General features: G+C 53.1%; 3 protein-coding genes across 9 annotated transcripts; 1 reads left to right on the forward strand and 2 right to left on the reverse strand.

Annotated features, from left to right (window-relative positions):
• Positions 1-163: 163 nt before the first annotated feature.
• GGA3 (golgi associated, gamma adaptin ear containing, ARF binding protein 3) lies at positions 164-16348 on the reverse strand. 5 transcript variants are annotated; one of them, XR_011493939.1, is made up of 18 exons: positions 16195-16301; positions 12925-12945; positions 9818-9902; positions 9614-9689; positions 8172-8270; positions 7303-7426; positions 6909-7012; positions 6693-6773; positions 6148-6285; positions 5464-5545; positions 5261-5377; positions 4722-4961; positions 4274-4344; positions 3647-3963; positions 2952-3175; positions 2479-2807; positions 2201-2311; positions 164-1952 (listed from the first exon to the last, which is right to left on the reverse strand). XR_011493939.1 is itself a non-coding variant. In XM_070483608.1 (18 exons), exons 1-18 carry the CDS (start codon positions 16232-16234, stop codon positions 1842-1844), a joined length of 2211 nt encoding a protein of 736 aa, XP_070339709.1. In that variant the 5' UTR covers positions 16235-16278; the 3' UTR covers positions 164-1841. The 5 variants fall into 5 exon arrangements, 2 of the variants coding, with proteins under 2 accessions (XP_070339709.1, XP_014695275.3); XM_070483608.1 differs by having other exon boundaries at positions 2479-2648; positions 16195-16278; XM_014839789.3 differs by lacking the exon at positions 12925-12945 and having other exon boundaries at positions 2479-2648; positions 16195-16344.
• On the forward strand, positions 16228-19683 carry MRPS7 (mitochondrial ribosomal protein S7). The gene is made up of 5 exons (XM_014839813.3): positions 16228-16642; positions 17180-17371; positions 17487-17550; positions 17937-18104; positions 18988-19683. Exons 1-5 carry the CDS (start codon positions 16452-16454, stop codon positions 19207-19209), a joined length of 837 nt encoding a protein of 278 aa, XP_014695299.1. The 5' UTR covers positions 16228-16451; the 3' UTR covers positions 19210-19683.
• On the reverse strand, positions 19530-24111 carry MIF4GD (MIF4G domain containing). Of its 3 annotated transcripts, none has more exons than XM_014839816.3 (6): positions 23963-24111; positions 22878-23009; positions 21618-21727; positions 21254-21409; positions 21071-21163; positions 19530-20315 (listed from the first exon to the last, which is right to left on the reverse strand). In XM_014839816.3, the coding sequence occupies exons 2-6, from the start codon at positions 22957-22959 to the stop codon at positions 20088-20090; spliced, it is 669 nt and encodes a 222-aa protein (XP_014695302.1). In that variant the 5' UTR covers positions 22960-23009; positions 23963-24111; the 3' UTR covers positions 19530-20087. The 3 variants fall into 3 exon arrangements, with proteins under 3 accessions (XP_014695302.1, XP_070339717.1, XP_070339716.1); XM_070483616.1 differs by having other exon boundaries at positions 19530-20355; XM_070483615.1 differs by having other exon boundaries at positions 22878-23216; positions 23321-23967.
• Between the last annotated feature and the right edge of the window lie 367 nt (positions 24112-24478).

A 24478-nucleotide genomic window follows, 5' to 3' on the forward strand; every position in this document is an offset into this window, starting at 1 on the left:
CGCACCAAACTTAACCACTACGCCAGGGGGCTGGCCCCCAGGAACCTATACTTTTAACAAAAACCTCAGAGGATACCAGCACATCCACTCACCTACATTTGGAATTTCCTGAGTGGCACCTTCCCCCAACTGGGGTGAATGCTGTCTATATTAGGATTCCAAGTAGGGCAAAAATGGTTTTATTTAACATGCAGCAAAACAAGGGCAGCAGAGTTGGTATATCCAGTACAGCTATTTGTCACAAAGCAGTGACTCAATAGTAATGAATAACACTCATAAATAATTTTCATGTCTAAAGCTTATTATAAAGGTGCATTTCCATACAGTAATCCCACGGACCTTTCCAGGGCCGCGGCAGCCGGTCTCTGGAAAATGCTTGGATTTATTCCTTAAGTAGTGAAATCAATTCACTTTTGACCTGTCCTGATGAAGCAGTGAAACCTGCTTGCTAAAGATGGGACAAGGGGAGATGACCTCTTGATGGAGTAAGGAAGCCTGGCACAAGTAGGGAGGGATCAGGGAACACGGTTTGTGCCACCTTTCCCTGGAGAGGGCTGAGCCCGTCCCCGAGCTCAGGTGAGCTGTGTGCTCTTTCCCCTGCTGAGTGTTCTCACTTTGCTGTGGCCCTGGGAGGCCTGGAGTCCTTGGCCCAGTTGCATCTAGTGGATGGAGCAGCCGGGACAAGCCAGCTGGGGCTGAGCACTGTGGAAGCAATAGGGTCTGGTGACTCGATTCAAGCATGGTCCCTAATCTCACCACCTCCAGACCCAACATCTCGCTGACAGTGCCCATCAGCAGCTGGGACAGGCAGGGTTTCTGGGCAGCAGGTAAGGACATAAGTCTAGTGCAATATGCCTGACCCTGCCCCTGTTCCCGACCTTATGCCACAACACAGGCCATCTGGTGGGAGGAGGGGGGAGGCCAAAGCAGGAGGACATGGAAGGTGGTGGGAGTTGTCCTCCCCTTCAGAGACGTGAAGGGCAGGAGAGCAGTTTATTTCATGCCAAGCAAGAGGTAGTGAGTAGGATGGCCTATTCCCACGGCAGGAGGCACACTTTTCCCAGAAAGCTCTGAGTACCTGCTTCCAAAAAAGGGGAAACACTGGTTCTCTTCTGTTTTCTTTCCTATCCCTAGTTTAGGCTGCCATGAGGCCAAGTTCTGTTTCTAAAAGGCTGAGTTCCACATCCTATGCTGAGATGTCCATAGGACACAGCCTGCTACCACCAGGGACAAGCCCACAACTCATCATCCATTGGCCATTCCAGGATGACGCTGTCCACGGAAGGCAGGGCTGGAGAGTGAGCAGGACACCAACTCCTTACTCTGTGCCCAGGGCCATTTGGGACCGCTGCACTTTGCCCACCTCCCTGGAGGTGGGAGCAGGAGCCTGCCAGCAGGGGAAGCACAGAGTAGCACTGGGGGGCTGAGGCCTCTGAGGGGTGAGGATGTGGTCCTTAAGGGAGGGCCACGAGTCTCTCTTTAGAGACCTCCCCTCTTGTGGCATCAGGGGATGCCAGAACAAGGGGAAAAACCTACTCCAGTCTCGAGTCCACGTTCCCAGGGCAGTAGTGCAGAAGAATCTGGGGCCACTCCCCACCCGAAAGTACATGGCGACTTCAAGTCACACAGTTAGATAAAAACAGGTCCTTTTAGGGGGCCAAAGGAGGAGAGATCATCGCAGCAGCAGCTCGGCTCCCAGCAGCAATGCCCAGGACCCCTGTTCCATATCAAAGCTCTAAGCACTGCAGTTGGGACACGGAGAAAGTCTGGACCCGGAGAGCCCTCCCGTCTCAGGGCAGCCTGCGAGGGTGTCGAAGTGGAGATGACAGCATCCTCTGCAGTCATAGGTTCCCCCACTGCTCCACAGGCGGGAACTGGTCCACCTCACCCACCTCCGTGCTCAGCTGCTCCCCCAGGGCGAAGGTCAGCCTATACCGAAGCCTTGCTTTCTCCTGTGACAGAGGGACAGTGTGTGAGACGTCCTTTTCTCCGCTACCCTTGGGGCCCTTTCTGTGCTAAGGAATAGGCCCTGCTCCCACCACCCCATTCTCGCTCAGCCCCTGAACCAAGATAGGGAAGGGACGCGGGTTAACGCTGCAGTATCATGACACTTCAGGTTGGGAGGTGGCTTCAGGCTCGTCTCGAGGTCCTAATACTGGGGCAACCAGGGCTTCAGGCTGGACCCCCGGTTCTAGCTCACCTTCAGTGGATTGGCCAGCAACATGACCTGGGTGATGGCTGCAGGTGGCTGGATGGGGCTAAATGGAGAGAGTTCTGTCCCAGACGGTGGCTGCAACTTCACCTTCATTGACTAAAGACAGAGAGAAGCTTCTCTGAAGAGAGATGGCAGGTACCCGCCTAAGATGGAACCCAGGATAGTCACAGTGGACAGACATACTACCACCTGCTGGCCACAGAGGCCCTCGACACAGTGGGTTCAAGATAAAGGTAATTTCTGCCTCTAGAAGCCCGGGATACCTTGGGCACTGCGGCCTGCAGCACGATGCTCTTGATAGGCAAGGGAGCTGTATTCAGCATGGACACTACCACCACCAGCACGTCGGGCCGTCCTGGTGGACACTCCTTGGCAAAGTGGAAGAGGATGCGGAAGCCGTTTTTATCATAGGCTGTCACAGGAAGGGCACTGCCTGTAAGAAGGCAGCATGTGGGTGTGGAAGGAGAGATACCCACATGAGTGCTGGGGGTGTCTGCCACAGCCGAGGGAGAGCAGGGCGACCCTGTGGTGATGAGGCTCCCTGCAGGAGTCTGTCAGAACCTCCCCAGAGTGCACTGGCAAAAAGCAGAGGCTGAGACAGCAGGAAAGTAGGTCACCTTTGGCTCTAGGGACCCAGGCAAGAAAAGCCTGTACCCACCCACCCTTCTCACACTCCCCACAATGCTGCAAGCTGTGGGCCCCACCTCTCCTCCCACCCCAAGCCTCCAACACCTACTAGGCTTGATAGATTCCAGGGGGACGTGCACACTGGCCAAGGAGAGCTCAGGCCCCTTCATGGGGCTGCCCTGGGACTGGAAGGCAGGTGGCTGGAAGAGAGGGCTGCCAGGCCCCGTGGAGAAGGGGAGGAGAGGCCTAGCTGGGGTGGTGGTGGAGATAAGAGAGGAGGTGGCAGCCCCAGGGAAGAAGTTGGAGGAGATGGGTTTCGCCAGGCCTGAGGTCCTTGGAGGCAGGAAAGGAATACAAGGCAAGTCAGAGACCAGACAGGGCTGCTGGGTCAACCCTTCGCAAAGGCCCCCCAGGCCAGAGCTGGCTCTTACGCACTCCCTAGCTTCTAAATTCCAGCCTGACAGATCAGATCAAAAGGGAACATGGGGGCCCAGTGGTTAAGTTCGCGTGCTCTGCTTTGGCAGCCCAGGGTTTCACCAGTTTGGATCCTGGGTGTGGACCTAGCACTGCTTATCAAGCCATGCTGAGACAGCGTACCACATGCCACAACCAGAAAGACCCACAACCAAAATATACAACTATGTACCGGGGGGCTTTGGGGAGAAGAAGGAAAAATTTTAAAAAATAAATAAAATCATAAAAAAAGAAGGAACATCCCCAACCCCTCTGGAGCTGCCTCTGGTTCTGCATGGGCCCGAGCCCAACCCAGACCCACCCTAACCCCACCTCTCTCCCACTCATTACACTTTGGCCTCTTCCAGAAGCTGATCGAGGGCATCCAGCTGGTGCAGGGTGCTATTGCCCAAAGCTGAGGCATGGTGCCCGGGCACTGTGGCCTCAGCCTTTGGGGCCGAAGCTGGGGCCAAGCCAGTAGGGAAGAAGGAGCCGGCTTTGGGGGCAGGAACACTGGCTGGGACCACAGGAGCTGGGAAGGAGGGTGGCAGTGGAGCCTGGGAGTTGCCTGCAGGGGCTGCTGAGGGCTGGAGGAGAGGCCCGTCTGAGGGGCTACAGGCAGCAGTCCCAGGTTTGGGGCCAAAGAAGTCCAGGTCCGACTGTTCATTCTATTGGGAATGGAAAGCATGAGTGAGCAAAGGCTGCGGAGGGTCTGGTGCATGCAGCAAAGGGTTTTAGCTCTCCACCCCTTGTCCCCCTAGGCTGGGGGCCCTAACGCAACCCCAGTGGACTAACAGCCCTCTGAGGAGGGCCAGAGAAAGCCCTGGGATGTGATCCCTGTTCCCAGCCCCACCCAGGGCAGGGCCCCAGGGTTAGGACTGTGGGCTCTAGCTAACTGCAGCTGAGGACTAGCCGGAAAGAGGAGGATTATTATATGAAGGCTGTCGAGCACTTCAGTGGTGTCACCTGTGCCCGTACCTGGAACAGGGGCCACTGGCTGTTTCCAGCTGACTCTCTGGGCGGAGCACTGGGGGCTGGGTCAGTGAGGCCTGACAACAGAGAAGATGACCACGATGAGAAGAGGCTCTGGGCTGGGGCAGCCCCAGCCCCACCTCGCCTGAGGAAGGGTCACATGACAGAAGTGGCATCAAGGGGTGACGGAGTGGGGAGAAGGTGTTCCCAGGCAGCTCCAGAGGGGAATGGATCCTCTTCAGTCCTTATATTCAGAGGGAGGCCCTCCAGAGGAGAGGGCAGCAGAGCAAGACACTTGGTCCACCGTGTCCACCTGGAGTCTGTGTGCAGACTCCCCTGGCAGCCTGAGGGACACTGAGTTTGACTCTCCACGTCTCGGCCCTCCGCCCGATTCCGCACGCCTTTCTCTACCGGCCCCACCAGGAACCCTGTAAGGCCTCCCTCTGGGACGTACCCAAGCAGAGCAGCTCCTCATCCAGCAGACAGAGGGCACTGCTTGTGCTGTTGGGCCCGGGGGGGGCCTCACCCTGGCTGGAGGACTGGCTGCGCCCAGGTCCCGAGGTCTGTGGGGGTGGAGGGAGGATAGGGATGCCAGAGGAGGGGGGCGCAGGCGCCAACACTGGGGACGAGCTGCTTGGTGCCTCCAACTCAGCAAGGTCAATGAGAGTGCCTTGGTTACTGGAGTGGTTGTTTCCTGGATGGGGACAGGAATAATTAGGGGCCACTCTAGGGGCTGGCTGCACAGTAGGAGACAGACCCTGAGCACAGCCTCTGACGTAATCCAAGGGCATTTGTGCCAGGGGAACACTGAAAAACAAGCAGAAAAACCCCATCCGCATCTGCTGGCCTCTGGGAAGCTGAAAGACTGCTTGGAATGGCTTAGAGTCCTCGGGCCCTGAGGGATGACACACTGGTCAACGTGCACCCATGGCTTGGTGATGGGGACTGGGGCTGGTCTGGAAGGGTTCAGAATGGGGAACTGGAACATTTTACCTTCAGAGTCAGGCAAGGCTGACGTAGCCACCTCACCATTGATGACCTGCCCTTCAACGATTGTTTTATAAGAGTTGATGACCCGGGAGAGGTTGTCACTGGCCTGCAGGATGTCCCCTAGAGCAGAAAGGAGACTTCTCACTCCTGGCCATGACAACTCCCCCGATCACACCTTTGTCAACTACTCTTTACTTTTCCCTCACCCAAACTATTGTCATTGTCCTCTGTCTCACTGGCTAGTTTGAATAACGTCCGCCTCTTGTTCTCACACCGATCAAACAGCTCCTGAAAGAGACTCAGACATGAACATCAGAGCGACAAAGGCCCTTGGAGATCATCTAATTCACCATCCATGCCCGGAAAATCACAGGGCTCTCCTATGATTCCACAATTACTGGCAGAGCTGGGCTCAGAGTACATGTCTTCCTGTTGCCAGCCTCCACCACACTGTGTCACCCAAGATGTCTGCCTAGGCAGATAAGTCACCAAGAAAGATGAGGGAAAGTACATCCCTTTCTGCCTCCCAGGCTGGCACGTGCTTAGAATTCAGAGTATCTATGTGACCGAGGACTGAGTGCAGTATCAGGTGCACACAGTGAACCTCTCTGCCCAATGTCCCCGAGGCAGAAGGCAAGGCACAGAGCAGGAGCGAGCCCGAGGGTGGGTCTGCAGAGTCACACAGACTTGGGTGTCCACGCAGCTCTTACGCCCCGGGTGAGGTAGCCATAGCTCATGTGTAAAATGAGGGTGCCACCCCCTCTCTACCTGGCTGCTATGCTGATTAATAAGTTAAGGAACCGGGTGGGTGGCAGTGTCTTAGGGCGGGGACTTGGCAAAGGCCGGCTCCCCTTCCTGGAGCCCAGCTCCCCTCCTAGAGGTGGGCCTACCTTCATGAGCTCCTTATCTGCTTCTGAAGAATCCTCTTTGCTGTAATGAAGCAGCATCTCATTGAGCAGCTTTACATTGTTATTAACTTCCTCTAAAGTGTGTAGACGCTTGGTTACCTTCTGGATTCGCGCCTCATCCTGCATCAAAGAGGATCAAGGAGAAAGAGCTCAACAAGACTCGTCCCACTGACTCCTTAGAATCCTGCAAGGCAAGGATCACACTTTACTAGAGAACATGAGTAGATGCTTCCTTCCATTTAAAGGAAGCTCCTTTCAATGCATGGTTCTTGGGAACCACAAGCCTCAGACTCAATCCACAGTTTTTCTTCTAAAATAGCAGCCCCCCCACACCCAAACCTGGCCCCATCTACTCTTGCTCCTCTGTTCCATTCTTCCTCAGAAGCTCCAACGCTTCTCCTTCCATTCTCTAGCATCTCCAGGCGCGGCGGTGGGGGCTAACAACAGGCCTGACACGGGAGAAGGGACCTCTGCTCTGTGGTCACAGGCTCCTCCACCCCACACCCCAAGGCCCAGGGCCCACTCACTTCTTTCACCATGGACTTGATGAGCTTGTTGGCCTCTTGCAGGTCATCTGGGTTTTTGCTTTTCAACAACTTGGCTAAAAGCTGGAAGAGGAGGGTATCAACAGTGAAGGGAAAGGCAGTACCCCAGCCATGGAGACCACAGAGACTGGAACTCCCTGTAGCTCTGAGCGAGCCCACACCTCATCTGAGGACACCGCAGGCAGGGATGCGCTTTACCTTGGATTTCTCCTCATCATCAAAAACAGGGTTTTTGGGACGAGGCGGTGGAGAAGGGATCAGTGTCCTGTCCACAGGGATGAGTGGGTCAGACTGCACTATGCCTGAAAGGGGACACAAGGGGGAGAGCATTTGCTCAGGCTGAGGTCATCTTGTTGCCCTTCCTCACACAGTGCCCAGCAAGGGGGCACATCCCTGTGATGAGGACCTGCAAAGGCAGGGCAGGGACAGCAGGCTGCGCACACCTCAAGCCATCAAACCCCAGCCAAGCCCTTCCCATTGTCTTTGAGAAGGAGGAAGGGAGGTAGCCCGGAGACAGCAGACACCCCCCTCGTTCTTCCTGGCCTTGGCCAGCCTTCGCGCTGCTTTGAGGCTGAGAGAAGGTAGCACATACCCTGTCTCTTCAACATGTGGTAGGCATCCTTGATCTTTGATTCTTCTGGCAGAGCCAAGGTCCAGCTGTAAAGGAGCTCGATAACCTTGGTCTTCACTTTCTCAGACACCCTGTCCCCCAGGTACTAAGAGGCAAAAGGAAAACCTAGTAACTGCATTCTGGAGGCAGAGACAGTAGGAAGGCTCTCTTCATAGCAATGAAGTGGTCACTAATTAGCTACAGTCCTCAAGCTTACTCCAGACCATCAGGTGTTAGATGTGTGTGAGATGCACTGGGAGAGGACGGGGGTGGGGGGACACACCATGACGACGACTGCATGTGGCATAGCTGTACCCAACTGGGACACAGTCTGAGGGTAGGCAGGAGGCTGAGAGCTGCATTGCCATGCACAGTCTGTCAGAAACACAACTGCATTTTACCTTGAAAGAGTTAACGAGAATGTCTTTAGTATGAAAAATTGTTCCCTCTGCTTTAGGTGGGTGCCCAGAGTTTAAGCACGGCAATAGAAGCTGAGAAGCTGAGTAAGGAGGGAGGCCAACTCCTTGTATCCACATGAGACAGGCCAAAGAAAAGTGACTGCTGTCACTAGGAGCCCAGAAGTCCACACTACGCAGGCATGTCCCCCTGGACACACATACAGCTGCTGCTGCATCACCTGCCACATTTAGGCTGGGGGCCTGTCAGAGAGGGCTGCCTGTCCCTGCGGCCTGGATGGTCATTCTGCTACCCTCAGGACCTAGCTCTCTAAGGACAGGACACAGAGAAACTCAGATCCGTGGAAATGCTGGTTGTGCAGTGAAAGCCAGTAAGATGGGAGAGGGGAAGGAACACGAAAGTTCCTAGAAATGAGGAGACTGCCAGTGACTGACCTTTGGAGAGACGACTTTGATTAACTCATTCAAAAACCGGAACTTTCCCACTTCATTATGAAACCTCCTCCCACAGTTCTTCATACACGCCTCCAGCACCTGTAGCCACACAAAGGAGAGGCGCTCAGTGTCAGGGGCTCTGGGTGGGACCTGGCACTCAGCTGGACACCTGCATAGATACCGCTGAACAAATTATTCACCCAAGGAAGAACAGATCAGAAGTCGTGTGCAGTGCCCCAGGGAACACCAGGGCAACAGGATCACTAACTCCCGTGTCCCTCAAATTGCAAACCTCTTCTGGAGAAGCTCAGCAGAAACTAAAGTAAGAAACACTGAGACCCAGGTACCAAGACAGATGCAAGGTCAGTCCTGGAAGGTGCCTTGCTACAAGATTCTGCCCTCGTATTTTACAGGTGAGGAAACTGAAACCCAGAGATATAAAGTTTCTCTGACTCAGGGTCGAGGGTTCTTTCCACAAGCTGATCAGCATCTTGGGGAGGTGGGAGATGAAATTTAAATTCTGTTTTCTTCATTATAGATGACATGACCTTTCCCTCTCCCTGCTCCCACCTGTCTTCCTTCTGGGGCCCGTAAAACCACGTTAAGTTCTCCTGTGCTGCCTGTGGCCCCTGGCGCCCGCAGTTCATGCCAAGGAGCATACCACCCCAGTGCTCCCTCTCGGCTTCTGTCTTTCTAAAGCAGGGTTTTCAACTGCGCCACTACTGACATTTTGGGCCAGTTATTCTTTGTTGTGGAAGCCTGTCCTGTGCATTATAGGATGTTTAGCAATACCTCTGGCCTCTACCCACTAGATGCCAGTTGTACTCTCTGATGTGTGACGACCAAGTGTCTCCAGACATTGCCAAACGTCCCCTAGGGGGCAAAACCGCCCCCAGTTGAGAACCACTGTTTCAAGACCTTTGCTCTACGATGAAGAGGACAGAGGCACACAGGTGGGTCACCTACGTGCCTTTTCCATGATCATTTCCTCTCTTCCATCTTTCCAGGACCCCAGTAAAGTCAGGGGAGAAACCTGGTAAGCCTGACCTTGGCAGGTGCTCTGGTTTAGGGGAGAGCCTGGAGGTGCCTAAGCGCTACACAAGGCTCCACGTCTTGAATCCTCTTAATCTGAATAAACACTAAGATCCGCCTGTAGGTGTGATGCCTTCACCAGGAACCGGCATTATTTTTAGCTACAGAACGCGTTAGACTCGCCATGCTGGCAGGGACTGCACTTCAGCCGTCTTTGAAGCATCAGGGCCTGGCACAAGGGTACACACAGTTGTGGAACATTTGTCTGAACATGTTCCAAGTATATCTTGTTTGTTTCAAGGACTTTCAGCTGGCTTAGGGTGTGAGCCCTGAGAAGCTCAGGGAACTCAGTGTGGGCATGAGGAAAGGCCTGGGTTCATGAAGATCCACTGTCAGAATGAAAGACCTACCGTCAGGGCCTGGACTGCCTCCCATTCCTGCGGAGACTGGATCTTATGGGCCAGCAGTCGGACAGCGATCTGTGGCCTGGGAGATAAGCAGACCACACTTTCAGGACACTGACCCTGGGGCCATCTGGCTAGCCCTCCTTGGCCACAGTTTTCGACTTTTCGAAAACTATCTCTCACCTGCCCGCTAATAGCTTTGGGACTCACCCTTCAAGCTCTTTGTTGATCTGATCACAGAAGCCAATTATGTATTCCCAGTCCTCCTGGCGGTTGGAAGGATTGGTGGCTTTATCTTGGGACAGAACAAAGAAAAAGACAATTATAAAGAGCAAGGAGGACACAATGGAAGGTTTTCTTGACAATTTTTCGGCACTGATGTGAAGGTAAGCTCGTTTCCAAATTTCTTCTCTAATAGAGAAGCCTCAATAGTTCAGGCAGGCAGCAAGTCAAATACAAATACTACACTTTCTGTCCAGTATTTTGAAAGTTACAAACAAAACAGAAAACAAATCCCCAGCCTCAGAGAGCTTAGAGTAGATCAGGATTGACAGCACAAACACAAATAACTAAAATATCCAAACAGATATACCTATATAAAAGGTTTAGTATAAGAAATAAATATAGATAACTGCAGCTATATAAAAACAAGGTAAGTGTTAAGCAAGTAGGGATGATCAAGCAGTGTTTCCTGGAGAAATTGAAGGTAGGTGATACTTGATAAAATATACATACTTACAAAACATGCATATTTCCTACACACCCTTCCTTAACGCTTTAAATGTTTTTTTAATTGCACACAATGCTCATCACGTTAAGTGAAGCTAACAACACTGAGGGAACCCCCGCTAAGTACCAATCCTTGTGCTGTCTGTTGGAGAGGTCTCAGAGGTCACTGAGGGTTTAAAATCCAGCTGCCAGGTCTCCTAATACTTGGCGTGGGTCCTCTTTTCTCTGTTGCCCTCAGAACTCGTGCTGACAGAGGATGGCCCCTGCTGAGGGGGGTTGACTGTGTTCCCATCTGATTCAGATCTTGGAGTCTGTCTCTTCCAGAAAGCATTCTCAAGCTGTTTGCTAAATTTAGGGCTTCAGGTTCAGAAGACAAATGGAAAGCTGAAGGCGTATATCCTTTTTAAACACCCAGGCTCCTCCTGCAGATTCCCATGAGGTCCAAAAGCAGAGTGACAGAGCCTTGAAAAACCCCCTCCCAACAAGGGGTGCTATTAGAAGTTCCTGAATTCTGATTTCTCATGACTGTGTTTTCTTAAGTTCCTTTTTTCCTAACATTAAAAATCACTAGCTCCACAATCAAATCCTAACAGGGACTCCCAAACCAACAGCCCCAACTGGGCTCTGAGGCACAAAAGGTCAGCAGATGCCACCCCAAGGCAGAGGGAAGGCATGCAGAACTCAAGGAGACCCTGCGCCTGCCTGGCAGTGTTTCTGCTCTGGCTGCAAGAAGATTCTGATGGTTTAGGTTCGCATTTGGAAGAAAGGAGAGATGTCCATCCTCAGTCTTGAAAAGAGAATTAGCAGGCCCTTAAAAATGTCAAGATTGAAGGGAAGGAAGATTAATTCTATCAAGAGTGGCTACTTATAGAGGGCCAGCCCGGTGGCATAGTGGTTAAGTTTGTGTGCTCCGCTTCAGCAGCCCCGGGTGCGCAGGTTCAGATCCCAGGCATGGATCTAGCACTGCTTGTCAAACCACACTGTGGAGGCATCCCACACAAAACAGAGGACGACTGGCACAGATGTTAGCTCAGCGATAATCTTCCTCAAGCAAAGAGAGGAAGATTGGCAACAGATGTTAGCTCAGGGCCAATCTTCCTCACACAAAAAAAGAGTGGCGATTTATTACCACAGTGACCTACTAGCTGTCACCTTCCAGAGGGGCACCAAGTGTCTCCCACCAGTTGTCTGAAATCTTCTCAGGTGTTACCATGGCTTTGTTACTAATTCCTATCATTTGAGATGCTTAAAGTTCTCACATGACTTCAAGAGGCTATAGGATACAAAAATAAGATGTTCTGAGGAGCCATACCCATTCTCATCAATGTTATCATTTTGAGAAGAATCACACACCTCATGGTATAAGAAAAAGCAGTCCACTCACTTCTACTGTTCACAACTGGAAGAGCATCTTACAAATAGAGAGGACAACATGGACCCCTTCCTTTCCCGACTCGTACATAAGCAATGGGCATTCACCAAACAACGTATTCCTCCTGGGCCTGCTATAATACCTATAGCATCTCTACTTCCAAGAATACGCCCACTTACTTTTCACTTGTGTTCAACTTCTCTAGAATCCCACATCCTTTCACCTTAATAGACTTTCTACTGCAAATCTGCCGAGAGCCCTGTGCCTACACATGGGCACAAAAAGCCCTGGTTTCAGCAATGGTGGGTCCCACTCTGAGCATCTCCTCCAGCTCTCCAGCTGACTCAGAAAGCAGACCTTGATCACCCACAAGAACTAAAAGAAACCTCTGGGGATAATTCTGGGTGAGTTGATCTCTCCATCTGCCAACTGCCTCCTCCAGCAGATGCACACAATGTTCCACCCACTCGACATTCTTCTCACCTGGCACAACGGTGACAGGAGAGCCTCCCTGCAGACCCTGCCTTCTAGAACTGCCCCCTGGGCTCTACTCTGACTCAAGGTTTCTATTTTCAGGTCCCTGCTGAAAGCCTCATTCTCTTTTGCGTCTGTGCCTCTAGATCTCCTTCTCTCACTTTCAGCTTAATTCCATCTCTAGCCTTGACTATTGTGGGACCTCAAAAGGTCAAGTAGGAATGGAAATAGCAGCAATGATTATCCCATCCCAACATGGGTCAGACATCCCAGAGACTGCAAGTTCAATGTAGCAAATGACTTAGAAATAAGCAGAGGCAAGAATATAGGGGGCCCGCCCAGGTGGCGCAGCAGTTAAGTTCGCACGTTCTGCTTCGGCGGCCCGGGGTTCACCGGTTCGGATCCCGGCTGCGGACATGGCACCACTTGGCAAGCCATGCTGTGGTAGGCGTCCCACATATAAAGTGGAGGAAGATGAGCATGGATGTTAGCTCAGGGCCAGTCTTCCCCAGCAAAAAGAGGAGGATTGGCAGCAGTTAGCGCAGGGCTAATCTCCCTCAAAAAAAAAAAAAAAAAGGACATAGGATTGAAAAAGAGTCAAGAGTCAACCTTCGATGCTAGGTTCTTGAATCGAGAGACTTAGTCAATCAGCAAGCGTTTGTTAAGCACCCATAGAAAATTAAGTGCACGGCATGCTAGGTCCTGGAGGGACCAAAAAAAACAGACAAAACTCAGATCTTACCCTTGAGGAGGTTAAGCTCTTCTGGTGCAACACATGAGAAATAACCAGAACAAAAACCAAGACAGCGTGTAATTAACAAGTGCTAATCTGGTACAGAAAAGCATCTAAAAACAAAATCCATCACTTCTCTTTCCTGACTTCCCTATTTCTATAAATGGTGCCACCACTCAACGGCTCCCTTTGTCCCCACCCCCAGGCACCCAGATTTGAACCCCCATCATTGACTCCTTTGTCTCTTCACTTATTCCCATCAGTCTGTACTCCCTTCCTTCTCAATCTTTTAAAATCTCTCCCTTCCCTTCTAATCCCTGCCCCCAGCCCACCTCCTTACTTCTCACCTGCTTCCAGAACTTCTGCTCCAATCCATCCTATATAATACCTCCATTTCAATCCTCCTAAAACACTGATTCCACCAGGTTCAGTAGGAATGGCAACCCGAGAACTGTAGAAATTTAACCTTCTTGGGCTGGAATTCAAGCCTTTCCAGAATTTGGTTCTAACTTCCCAGCTTTTTTTTCTCACTACACTCCTACAGGAACTCCCTGCTTGAACCAGCCAAACACATGTGCCCCACGCCAGGTTTGCTCCCTCTGTATCACCATCTGGTGTTTTCTCAGGCAATTTTCTCCATTCTTTAAGGCCTAGCTTGAATGCTGTCTCCTCATTGAGAGAATCATCTTCCACTCCACCTATTCCCAATTTCCTGAAGAAATTGTATTTTAGCATTTATGGCTCTTGCCTTGTATCTTTCTCTTTTTATTTAGGAATGTTTTACCTACTCCAGCAACAGCTTCATCAAACTGAAGGCAAAGACTGCTTGAACTTCTTAATCTTCAGAACACCTCACACAGCAGGTATTCATTAAATACTGACTGACTGTGGTAATGACAGGACTTGAGAGAAGGCTGAAGTCACTGAGAGATGGTTCGTAGGGGAGGAGAATCTGGGATGTGTTTTAAAACATTTAGTTGAGCAAAGGGGAACAGGGATTCCAGATAAGGAGAGCAATGTGTGTTGGTGGGACAAGAACATCCAACTGATCAAAGCAAGGAGGAGTATCAGGAAGCCACAAAGAGGCGGCAGTAGGTGTGCAGCAGTGGGATGACTAAACAGAAACGTTCCGCTGGGAGCCGAATGCAGAATGGACTGAGGGGCGGTGGGGAGAGACTTGAGACACTGGGCCAGGCAGAGGCATCCGCAATAATTCTGGCAAAGCAGGGAGTGACAAGGACCTAGACGGTGCTGATGGTGCTGAACCCCAAGCACTGGTCCATTCAACTGGTACAGTTCACACCAGTAAGTTTTAAGAACTGTGAAGCTGAACAGAGGATCAGAATGGAAGGAATCTTTTTTTTTTTAAAGATTGGCACCCGAGCTAACATCTGTTGCCAATCTTCTATTTTTTATTTTTCTTCTTCTTCTCCCTAAAGCCCCCCAGTACATAGTTGTGTATTCTAGTTGTAGGTCCTTCTGGTTCTACTTTGTAGGACGTGCCTCAGCGTGACTTGATGAGTGGCGCTAGGTCCACGCCCAGGGTCGGAGGTGGAGCACGCGAACTTAACTGCTCGGCCACGGGCCGGCCCCAAGAATGGAAGGAATCTTAACACTGCCCCATATGTCACTCCAATGGGAAAGAGTCGAAGGCCGGTCTCAGCTCTAGTCGCAAACAGACACCATTCCATCCCCCCTCGCCATCTCCACTCGCCCTCAGAAACAGGTCTGTCCCTCTTCTATTTCAGAATACAACTCTAGAAGCTGGTCTGTGGCCGAATGGTGAAGTTCTTGTGCTCAGCTTTGGTGGCCCAGGGTTTCACTGGTTGGAATCCTGGGCGCAGACATGGCACTGCTCGTCAGGCCATGCTGAAGCGGCGTCCCACATGCCACAACTAGGACTCACTACTAAAATATGCAACTGTGTACTGGGGAGATTTGGGGAGAAACAGCAGGAAAAAAAAGCAAAATATAAGTCTAAAACTAGCCTATTAAATTTAGTTGAGGTCATGTAAATTACTCCGATGTCTCCATTACTATCTGTGAATTGAAGCAATTCCAGTGTGCTTACATCCAGTTGAGTGGCTCTGGGCAAGTGGTTTGATTAGTCAGGCTATCCTCTTTTTGTGAAATTGTGACAGTAGTACCTACTTCACTAGGACTCTTGATAAATGAGTTAAATGAAAGTCTTTAGAACACTTTGAGCTCCTTGGAGAACAGTTCCATATATACAGAAGGCTTTGTGACCTGTCTGCAACTGCAGATTTTGCAAATATAACCAAAGTTCAACCAAGAAAGGTCAGACAATTGGAAGATTTTAAACGTCCATCACCTCCAAGAGCCTGAAGGCTCTAGTAAATAAGAGATCTCTGCGCGAGGCAATATCTAGGCATCCAACCTGTTTTATTACCCTGTCCAATTCTGTCTTCACTTAAAGAGGCCTCCAGGGACCTCCACTAGCTCATGGGAAAGTTAACTGATTAACCCTTCAGCAGTGTACTACCTAACAAGGTTAACCCATATTTCCCTTAATAGCAATATGAATTAGCAGTTATAGCAAGAGGCCGCTATAACCACAGCGTCAGGCTGTGCTCCTCAGCTTTGCTCAGAGTAGGTTACCGACGAATGGCTCGTTAAGATGTTCCAGTGCGTGTGTGTGTGCCCGAGCGCGGGGAGGAGGGTCCCCAACAGAGGTGTCACCATGCTTTGGTCACCGCAGGAAAAAGGCAGAGCTCTGTTCTTTCTCTCTCTCTCTCTTTAGATTATTCTCACTTCGAACATTCTGCCTGCGCGAAGCAGTCACTTCTCGAATACATGGCCACAGTTCTGAAGCTGTGTGTGTACACTCAGCGGCAAGCGCCGCTCCCGGAGCGTCAGCCCAAATCCGGAGCTTTTCCCTTCGTCAGGGACTGAGGCGCAGGGGTCCCGGAGGCACAGCCGCGCGCGGCCTCAGCACAATCTCCCCCAAAGCGCCGATGCATGTCAGCCGGCAGTACTGGGCTGTCGCTTTCCGGAGCCCGCGGGGCCCGGACAAGACCCGAGCTCGCGCCGCGGAGCGCGGAAGCGGGCGGACGCGCCGCAGGACAGGGAGCGGGGCCGGGCGGGGGCCAGGGCGCCCTGCTGGGGAAGGGGCGTGATCATGGAATGCTCGCGCCGGGGGGAAGCACAGAAGCGGGCTGCAAGGCGGCGCCGTCAAGGCGCCCAGGGAGGGGGCCTATGGGTGAGGAGAGGGGCAGCTCGGCGGCTCGAGAGCAGGCAGAAGCGGCCGCGGCTACTCACTCAGCCAGGACTCCAGACTCTCCCCTTCCGCCTCCGCCATATTGCAGCCGCCCGGGCCGGCCCCGCCGCCTCAAACCTCGCGAGAACCTGCAAGAGACGAGCCGGGGCGGAGCCTGCATGGGGGCCTGAGAGGAGCGAGCGCTGCCACCGAGGGTCGCGCCGGACTGCGACGGAAAATGGGGGGGACGAATGTTTCTTTTTACTCTTCCCTTTGGGCCTCGGAGTGAGAGACTCTTAACGCCCAGATTAAATGGGTGATGCACAGATTTAGGACCCCGTGGAGCCTTTTCCCTGTCTTCCGTCACTCGCTCAGGCACGCAGGCACGCCGAGGGCAGTCCTTGTGGGGTCCTCGTGGCCAGCCAAGATGGCTGCCCCCGCGGTGAAGGCTGCGAGAGCGTGGTCGGGCCTGGCGCTGGGTTTGCGGAACGCTGTCCTGCGGCTTCCAGGGTGAGAGGGCGGCGGGCAGCTGGGGGGCCGCTTGGCTCTTCACGGGGATACCTGTGGGGAAGGAAAGAGGCCACAGACGAGCCGTGCGGGGAGCTGGAGAGAGCATGGGGCCGGGATGTCTCAGTCCAAACTTCTTACACTAGCTGCGTGACTTTGGACCTGTCTGAAGGTTTAGTGATTGCCCCCCCGCCCGCGGGGATTCGAACTCGGAGCTGCAAGTGCGGTCTCGTGAAAGAGCTCAGAGCTGGGATTTTCTCTGTTGGGAGATGCGGAGAGAGACGCATAAGCGGGGCGCCTATCCTGAGGGTCAGGAGCCTGTCCTTACCGTTGGCGCTTGACGAGGAGACTTTCCTCGCCTGTTTGGGGGAGGTCCTCCTACCTCTTGGGACAAGAGCCAGAATTATTGATTGCGGTTCAGGTTTGGCTAGCAGTCCCTGGGCCGCTCTCACTCGTGGGCGGGTTGGCAGACACGCCTATTGTGAAGTCAAGCCTTTTCACTGATGGAGTCGGCTTTTGCCCACCTCTTTCTCCTCCCAGGCTAACCCAGGTGAGGTGGAGCCGCTATGGTCCTGAATACAAAGACCCCCATATTGACAAGGAGTATTACCGCAAGCCCTTGGCCGAGCTGACTGAGGAGGAGAACTATGAGCGGGAGCTCAGGAAGACTCAGCTTATCAAAGCCGCCCCAGCGACGAAAACATGCTCTGTGTTTGAAGACCCCGTGATCAGGTTAGATGGAAACAAACACTTGTTCCACAGACTAGGGCTATACCGGGGAGGGTCTACAGTAAGGATTCCGTGATACAGCCTTGGAAAGCTAAACATTTTGTTTTTCTTCTTGAAGTAAATTCACCAACATGATGATGAAAGGAGGAAACAAAGTATTGGCCAGATCCCTCATGACACAGGTAAACGGTACCTGTCATCTTTCTCTTCCCTATAGCTTGGTACTTGGCTCTTTCAGTTTAGCATAAAAAAGAATGGATTCATATACCTGTCATTGAAATTAACTTTACTGTATGTATGTGTGGAGGTGGAGGCTTTAATGAAGTCCTGCGGGAGTCAACAACTGCCATTCCACCCCCACATCACAAATCTTAGCCCACTCTTTCTGTCCTAGTCCAAGAAAGGTACTTAAGGGAGGCACTTAAGAACTTTGTTTTAGAAGTGCTGAGTGAGGAGCTGCAGAGCTATAGAAGAATGAGATGATGGAAGTAGAGGGCAGGATACTAGCTCAGCCAGGTAAACCCTTTAGGGAGCCTGGGGTAGCCTCTTTGACTGTATATCTTTGCAGACTCTGGAAGCTGTGAAAAGGAAGCAGTTTGAGAAGTACCATGCTGCCTCTGCAGAGGAACAGGCAACCATTGAACGCAACCCCTATACCATCTTCCACCAAGCCCTGAAAAACTGTGAGCCTGTGATTGGGCTGGTACCCATCCTCAGGGGTGGCCATTTCTATCAGGTGAGTGGTCAGGGCCTGGAAGCAGGGCTGCCCACATGTGAAACAAGATGTGGGGGTCCTTGGGGATAGGAGGGCCCAGAGTTAGGCCAAGATTGATAGCTTTCTAGGGACCAGGGGCTGTCAGGATCTGCTCCTCTGAGCCCGAGTATAAAAACCACAGGCAGAAGATGGAAAAGAAAGCAAGCAAAGTAATAGCCAAATGACCTCTTCTGGAAGCCTGCCCCACCCCCCTTTTGTCTAGCATCCTGCGTTCTAAACTGTAAGCTTCTCATGGTGAGGGACTACGTTTACACCTCATCTTTATACACCAGTGTCAAGTGTAGCACTTGACCTGTAACTGATGCTTCAGCACTATTTGTTGAACTGAACTTGGCGTCTCTATCATAGCATTTAGTTATACTTCATTGTCATAAGTGGATGTTCTCGTCTTCTCTTTTTTCAATGTAAACTTCATAAAATTAGTGACTTTTTTATTAATGTCTGTGTCTCTAGGGTCTAGCATGGTACCTGGCACATAGTGGGGGCCCAGCAAATGATTCTTGGACAAGAGCGTCTTGTTTTTTGGCCCCCATTATCTGAGTTAGCTAAATCACCCCGGCTGACGGGTTTTTCCCAATTGGTGCCTGTATCAACTTGGCTGAGCTTCCACCTCGAAGTGAAAGAGGTCAGTGCTAAATGAGTATTTGCTCATTAATATCTGCTACACTGAAGTCACCCAGGGGTGAAGGAAGCTCAGAGAGGAATAGACAGGCCTCTCTCCTCAGGAGCCTTGCCAGGGCTGACCCAGAGGGAACCTGTGGCTACTCCTTAGAGCTCAGGGAGGAAGGAGACTGCAGCGCTGGCAACTTCTTGGACCACTGTGCCCACATCCTATCTTCCCCAGGTCCCTGTGCCACTAGGTGACCGGCGTCGTCGCTTCCTGGCCATGAAGTGGATGATTACTGAGTGCAGGGAGAAGAAGCACCGGCGGATGCTGATGCCAGAGAAGCTGTCGCATGAGCTGCTGGAGGCTTTTCACAACCAGGGCCCTGTGATCAAGAGGAAGCACGACATGCACAAGATGGCTGAGGCCAACCGCGCCCTGGCCCACTACCGCTGGTGGTAGAGGGAGGGTAGAGGCTCTAGGAGGAGCCCAGGGCGCTCGGCTGCAAGAAACAATGTGAGCCACTGCCATGTTGAAAATTACCTGTGGGTTAAGGCTGTAGTTCCTTTTCTGGGGCAGGCAGGCCTCACAGAAAGGATGGAGCAGCATGTTTATTGCTTGTTAGTCCTTCTTTCTTTGGGGCTAGAACTTGCTCTCCCTCCCCTGTCTCCTTGCAAAGAAGGAACACATCAACTTGGATTTCCCCCAGGAAACTTAGGGCCCATCCAGCCATCTCTTCCCTCAGCGTGGAGTGGACCTTTGGATGCTAGGAAAGGAAGCGGTTTTAGTATCAGAAAAGGTTTATTAGAAAAGTCTCACCTTGAATAGTATAGCATGTGATGTGGTACTGCCATTCATTGAAACCAACTGGAGGAAATATGCTTATTTTCAAAGTAGTCCTTGTACAAAATGTATAAAAAGCAGTTCCTGGTGTGACGTATGCTCTGCTTCTGCCCCTTGACATCCCAGTGCATCCCACCAGTGGCTATGGGTACCCATTTTACAGATGGGAAACGGAGGCACGGAACTAGCTGTTGTACCAGTGTTTACACAGTGCACCGGTTGTTAGGAGTTGCCCTTCTCTGCCTAGGTGGAAGGTGATGGGGGAGAGAGGCTGATGGGACTGTGGGGACAGGTCCGTTTGGTGTCTTCCCTAATCCATGAATGGGGGAGAGGAAAGTGCTCAGGGCAGGACCAGTGTGTAAGTGGGAAACATCTTGGGAGCTGTTGAAAGTCTGGAAGGGAAAAAGTCTTTGGGAGAGGCAAAGACTCCACTTCCAGGTTGGGAGGTGGGTAGAAGAAAGGCCAGTGCTGCTGGTGAGGAAGCCTGATCTGGAGGCCTAATCAGAGACCTCACTGTAGTAATACTTGTGGGCTGCTGGGGTCGTTTTCCAGCCAGCTGCCCGGAACTCAATGATCTCCAACAGCAGCAGCTGGGCCAGGGAGCTGAGGCCAGTTGGGAGCAGGAAGCCATCCCGGATCAGGACAAAGAGCTCATCCATGCGCTGCCTGTTCATCTTCTCCAGCTGCTCCCCGACCCGGTGCAGCTGCAGCACCAGGCAGTCCACCTGCAGGGGGCAGTGGGAGGTGACCCCAGGCAGGGCCAGCCTATCACACAGAGCAGCCATTTACTGAGTGCTTGCTGCTTGCCAGTCACTGTGCTTGGCCCTGTACACACATTTCCCCACTTCATCCTCATGCCACCCAGGGGGTATTATCCACATCTTAACATGAGAGAAGTTTGGGGACTTGCCTAAGGTCTCTCATCTGGGCCAGGCTGGACTCAGGCCCTGTCTCCAAACTGTGCTGCTTTACTCTACTTTTTTTTGCTGAGGAAGATTTCACCCTGAGCTACCATCTGTTGCCATATCTTCCTCTATTTTATATGTGGGCTACCGCCACAGCATGGCCACTGGCGAGTGGTGCAGGTCTGCGCCCAGGAACTGAATCTGGGCTGCTGAAGCAGAGCATGTGAACTTAACCACTAAGCCACCAGGGCTGGCCCTTAACCCTACTTTTCTACCTCCTCCACATTCTGTGCCTGGTTTGTTTTCTAGACCCTCTGTATGCACAGATGTATCCTCTCATAGGTTGGCTTTCCTGCTGGGACGGAAGCCTCTGAGCCAGTAGCTTTTGGCTGCTCTCTGTTCTGGATAAATTCCAGACCTTGCCACTTGTCCTGCAACTGACAGGCTTTAAATGCCCCCACCAGGCTCCTGCCCCAGGAAGTGATGCCCTGGAAAGCCTCCATGGACAGTGCTGGCATTCTGAGCTGAGCCAAAGACTGCCCACTTCCACAGCCTTCTGTGCCAGGGCCACCCACCTCCTCCTCCTTGCTCAGACTGTCAGGCTGGGCCAGACGGAAGAGGCAGTCATAGACGGGGTTCACCAGGGCCATCATGGGCATGTTGTTCACCTGTGGGGGGAGAGCAGGGGCCAGGGCACCGGCTTAGTGGCCGTGGGGGACAGGCCATCCTGCTGCATGAGGTGGCTGCTGGGGCCTCACCCTCAGGTAGTCAAAGATGTTGCAGATAAAGGTGACATAGCAGACCCAACCCTGCAGGGAGCGGGCTCGCAGCTGCTCCCGAGTCTGGTACTCTTGTTGCAACCGGTTGAGGAGTCCACGCCGGAAGACACTCTGGCCTGCTTGCTTGCTCTCTGCCTGTGAGTCAGGGAAAGGATGGTGAGTGGCACCAGATGGTGCCACTGCAGCCGCACCCAAGCTTCCACAGCTGAAGGCCTGCCTGTCCTGCTCCTTTCTCTGCCTCTGAGAGAACCCCTTTGCATCTCTGCCCTGCTGGCCAGGCCTTCTGCCCACTCTTGAAGCACCTTCCTCAAAGCATCTCCCCTCTTTACCGACCCCACCCAACCTGAATGATGGCGTAGCACATTCGTCCTGCTTCTTTGCTGAACACACTGTCCTGCAGAGAATGGTCCACAATCAGATTGGCCACTTTCTCCAAGTCCACGGCACCTGGATCTAGGGTAGTAAAGATAGGGAGTCTAGAGCTGTTTCTCCCTTTTGCCTCTACCTGCTTCTAAGAAGGATTTGAGATGTTTACAAAAGAGCAAAGAGCACTCCCATTATACGCTTATATTGAAAGAGACCGGAAAACAGGGAAGGAGGACAGTAACCACGCATAGGAGCAGCTCTAGCTCTGAGCCTCCTGGTGGCCCAATCAGAGGAAAAGGGGAGGGTTATGTGGCTGTTAGAGACTAATCAAAGTAAGAATGCTCGTTTTTTAGGACACATATTTTCCTGGCACTAGGTTGAGGAAGGAGCACCAAATAACAGTGTCTTTGACAGCAATTTTACAGAAAAAAGTATTCTTATAATAAATACACAAGTACCCCTGACAAGAGTGAGCCTCCCCCACAGGCCCACTTGGCACATGATGGCCGTTGCTATTTGTCAGCTGAGTCAAACTCCTGAGTGCTGCAGGAGGGCATCAGTCCAGGACAATTACTACATCTCTTCTGCCAAGCAGAACACTCCATCTTCTGTCCCAAGTCAGGCAGCTCTGCATATTCAAGAGAGCTGGCTGCAGCAACGCAGAAACCAGGTCGAATGTAAGGACTTAAGGGGCAGGAACTGTGTTCTCTGGGCCCTACCCCTTTATGGGTACTTAAGCTTTAAAAAAAGTCCTTACAGTGGCTGGCCCAGTGGCTCAGCGGTTAAGTGCGCACGTTTCACTTTAGCGGCCCAGGGTTTGCCAGTTCGGATCCCGAGTGCAGACATGGCACCACTTGGCAAGCCATGCTGCGGCAGGCGTCCCACATATAAAGTAGAGGAAGATGGGCACGGATGTTAGCTCAGGGTTAGCTCAGGGCCAGTCTTCCCCAGCAAAAAGAGGAGGATTGGCAGCAGATGTTAGCTCAGGGCTAATCTTCCTCAAAAAAAAAAAAAAAGTCTTTACAGTCTGAGACGTGACTCTATGATTCATACTCCCAAATACTGGCCTAAGTGTAGCTTTCTTCCTGTTCGAGTTATGTTGCTGACTCCTCTGAAAGCAAAGGGAGGGCTGGGCATTCCCGGGCTAGGGCTCAGTCCTCCAGTCCCGTCCCCTTGGCCCCCTTGGCCCCTTCCCTGCAGCTCTGGACCCAGGCTCAGGAGCGCTCCCCATGCTCACCTTTGAGTGCTGTCTTCAGCAGTTGCTGGGTCTCTGCATCAAAACACTGGATTTTATACTCCTCTCTACCAGGCTCCCCCATGACCACCCAGCCCCAGTAGCTCTTTACTGGGGTGGGACTAATGACGGCACCTGGAAGAGGAGAGGTGAAGGGAGAAGACTCAGGTGTGCAGCATGGGTCCTGCAGGCCTTGGGTGGGGCTGGCCCGCGCTTGGGACAGGGGCTCCTGGGAGGTTCACGGCATTCGGTGGTTAGCTGAGAGCCCACCAAGCTTGGCTTCTGGTGGAGACTGGGCATCAGCCAGGCACATGCTGCTCAGTTTAGGAACCCCTGTAGCTTCTGCGATTACACGAGAGTAAAGAAATGAAGAGTGAATGCGCGTGTCCTAACACGAGACAGAGTTATTCTCAGCTGATACCAAGGGCAGGGTGGGGTGCGCTGACCTAGGGGTGTAGATAGGTGGATATTAGACGCTTGCCCTAGCTATATAAACCGTCCTGGAAGCTGCTGGCTCAGCACGATTCCCGGCGAGTGAAAAGGCTGGGGGCTCTAAGCTGCGGACAGCTCTGTCTCAGCAGGGTTCCAAGCCCCTCTCCCAAACCGTCCCCCTCAGCCTCAGTCAAAATCCTTCGCAGTCCACAAAACCCAGCCCTCCGGCCCTGGGGTCGGCAGGGGCCAGCCCGCGTGAGTGGTGCAGAAGCCGCCTCCGCCGCTCGACTGACGGTCGAGCCCGAACTTCCCCTGTGCTGGCCAGCTTCTCCCCGGGACGGACTGGTTAAACTGGCCTCCGGAGCGGCAGGAACCTGGCACTGCCCACTCAGGACTCCCAATTCCTGAGCTTCGTTCGGGATCCTTCCTCTTAAAGAGGGAGCGGGAAGACGCGTCCCCCAGAGGCAGTCCCCGTTAGAGTCCCCTCTCCGGACTCGGCGCCTCCCCCCTGGTCAAAGGAGACGACCTTGGGCGTCTCCAGACCCGGGCAGCATCCCTAAGCCCGGAACGCCCTTCCCTGCGGCGCAGGGCCCGCGGCGGAGCCCGCCGTCCAGGGTCCCCGGGGCGGGAGAGGCGGCGTGAGCGCCGACACCCACCTGCCGGGCCAGCGCCGTGCCCGCGTGCCCGGAGGCCGCTCGGCAGGCATAGTGCGCGCGCCCCGCGTCCGCGGCGCTGCTGGTGCCGCCGGCCGCGCCTCGCCACGGCTTAGGTCATTTCCTAGCGCGGCGCCGGGGCGGGGCCGGGCAAGCGGGCGTGGGGCAGGGCTCGGGGGCGGGCCTCGCCAGCGCCACCTGCCGGGGCCCCGGCGACGCTGCCCTCGCCGGCCCTGTCCTCTCCTCACCCAGTTTGCCCTGGGTCTTGTCCAGGACCACAACGGTTCCTGGGCGCTAGGCCGGACCTGCTCCTCTGCCCACTCAAGCCCTCAATTTTAAGCAGTGGCACGCCCCCACCACGCCTCCACGCCAGAGGCTCAGGTTAAAACTGGGTCAGAAGGGGACACTCAGCGTGGGAGAAGCCTGCGGAGGGCGTGGTCCGCACCGGGCGGGGTGGGGTGAGGAGAGATGGCTGGAGGGGCAGGACTTCACATGTGGTGTCCGCGTGACCCCCACTCC

The sequence above is a fragment of the Equus asinus genome, chromosome 13, assembly GCF_041296235.1.
Source record: "Equus asinus isolate D_3611 breed Donkey chromosome 13, EquAss-T2T_v2, whole genome shotgun sequence".
NCBI classification, from domain to species: domain Eukaryota; kingdom Metazoa; phylum Chordata; class Mammalia; order Perissodactyla; family Equidae; genus Equus; species Equus asinus.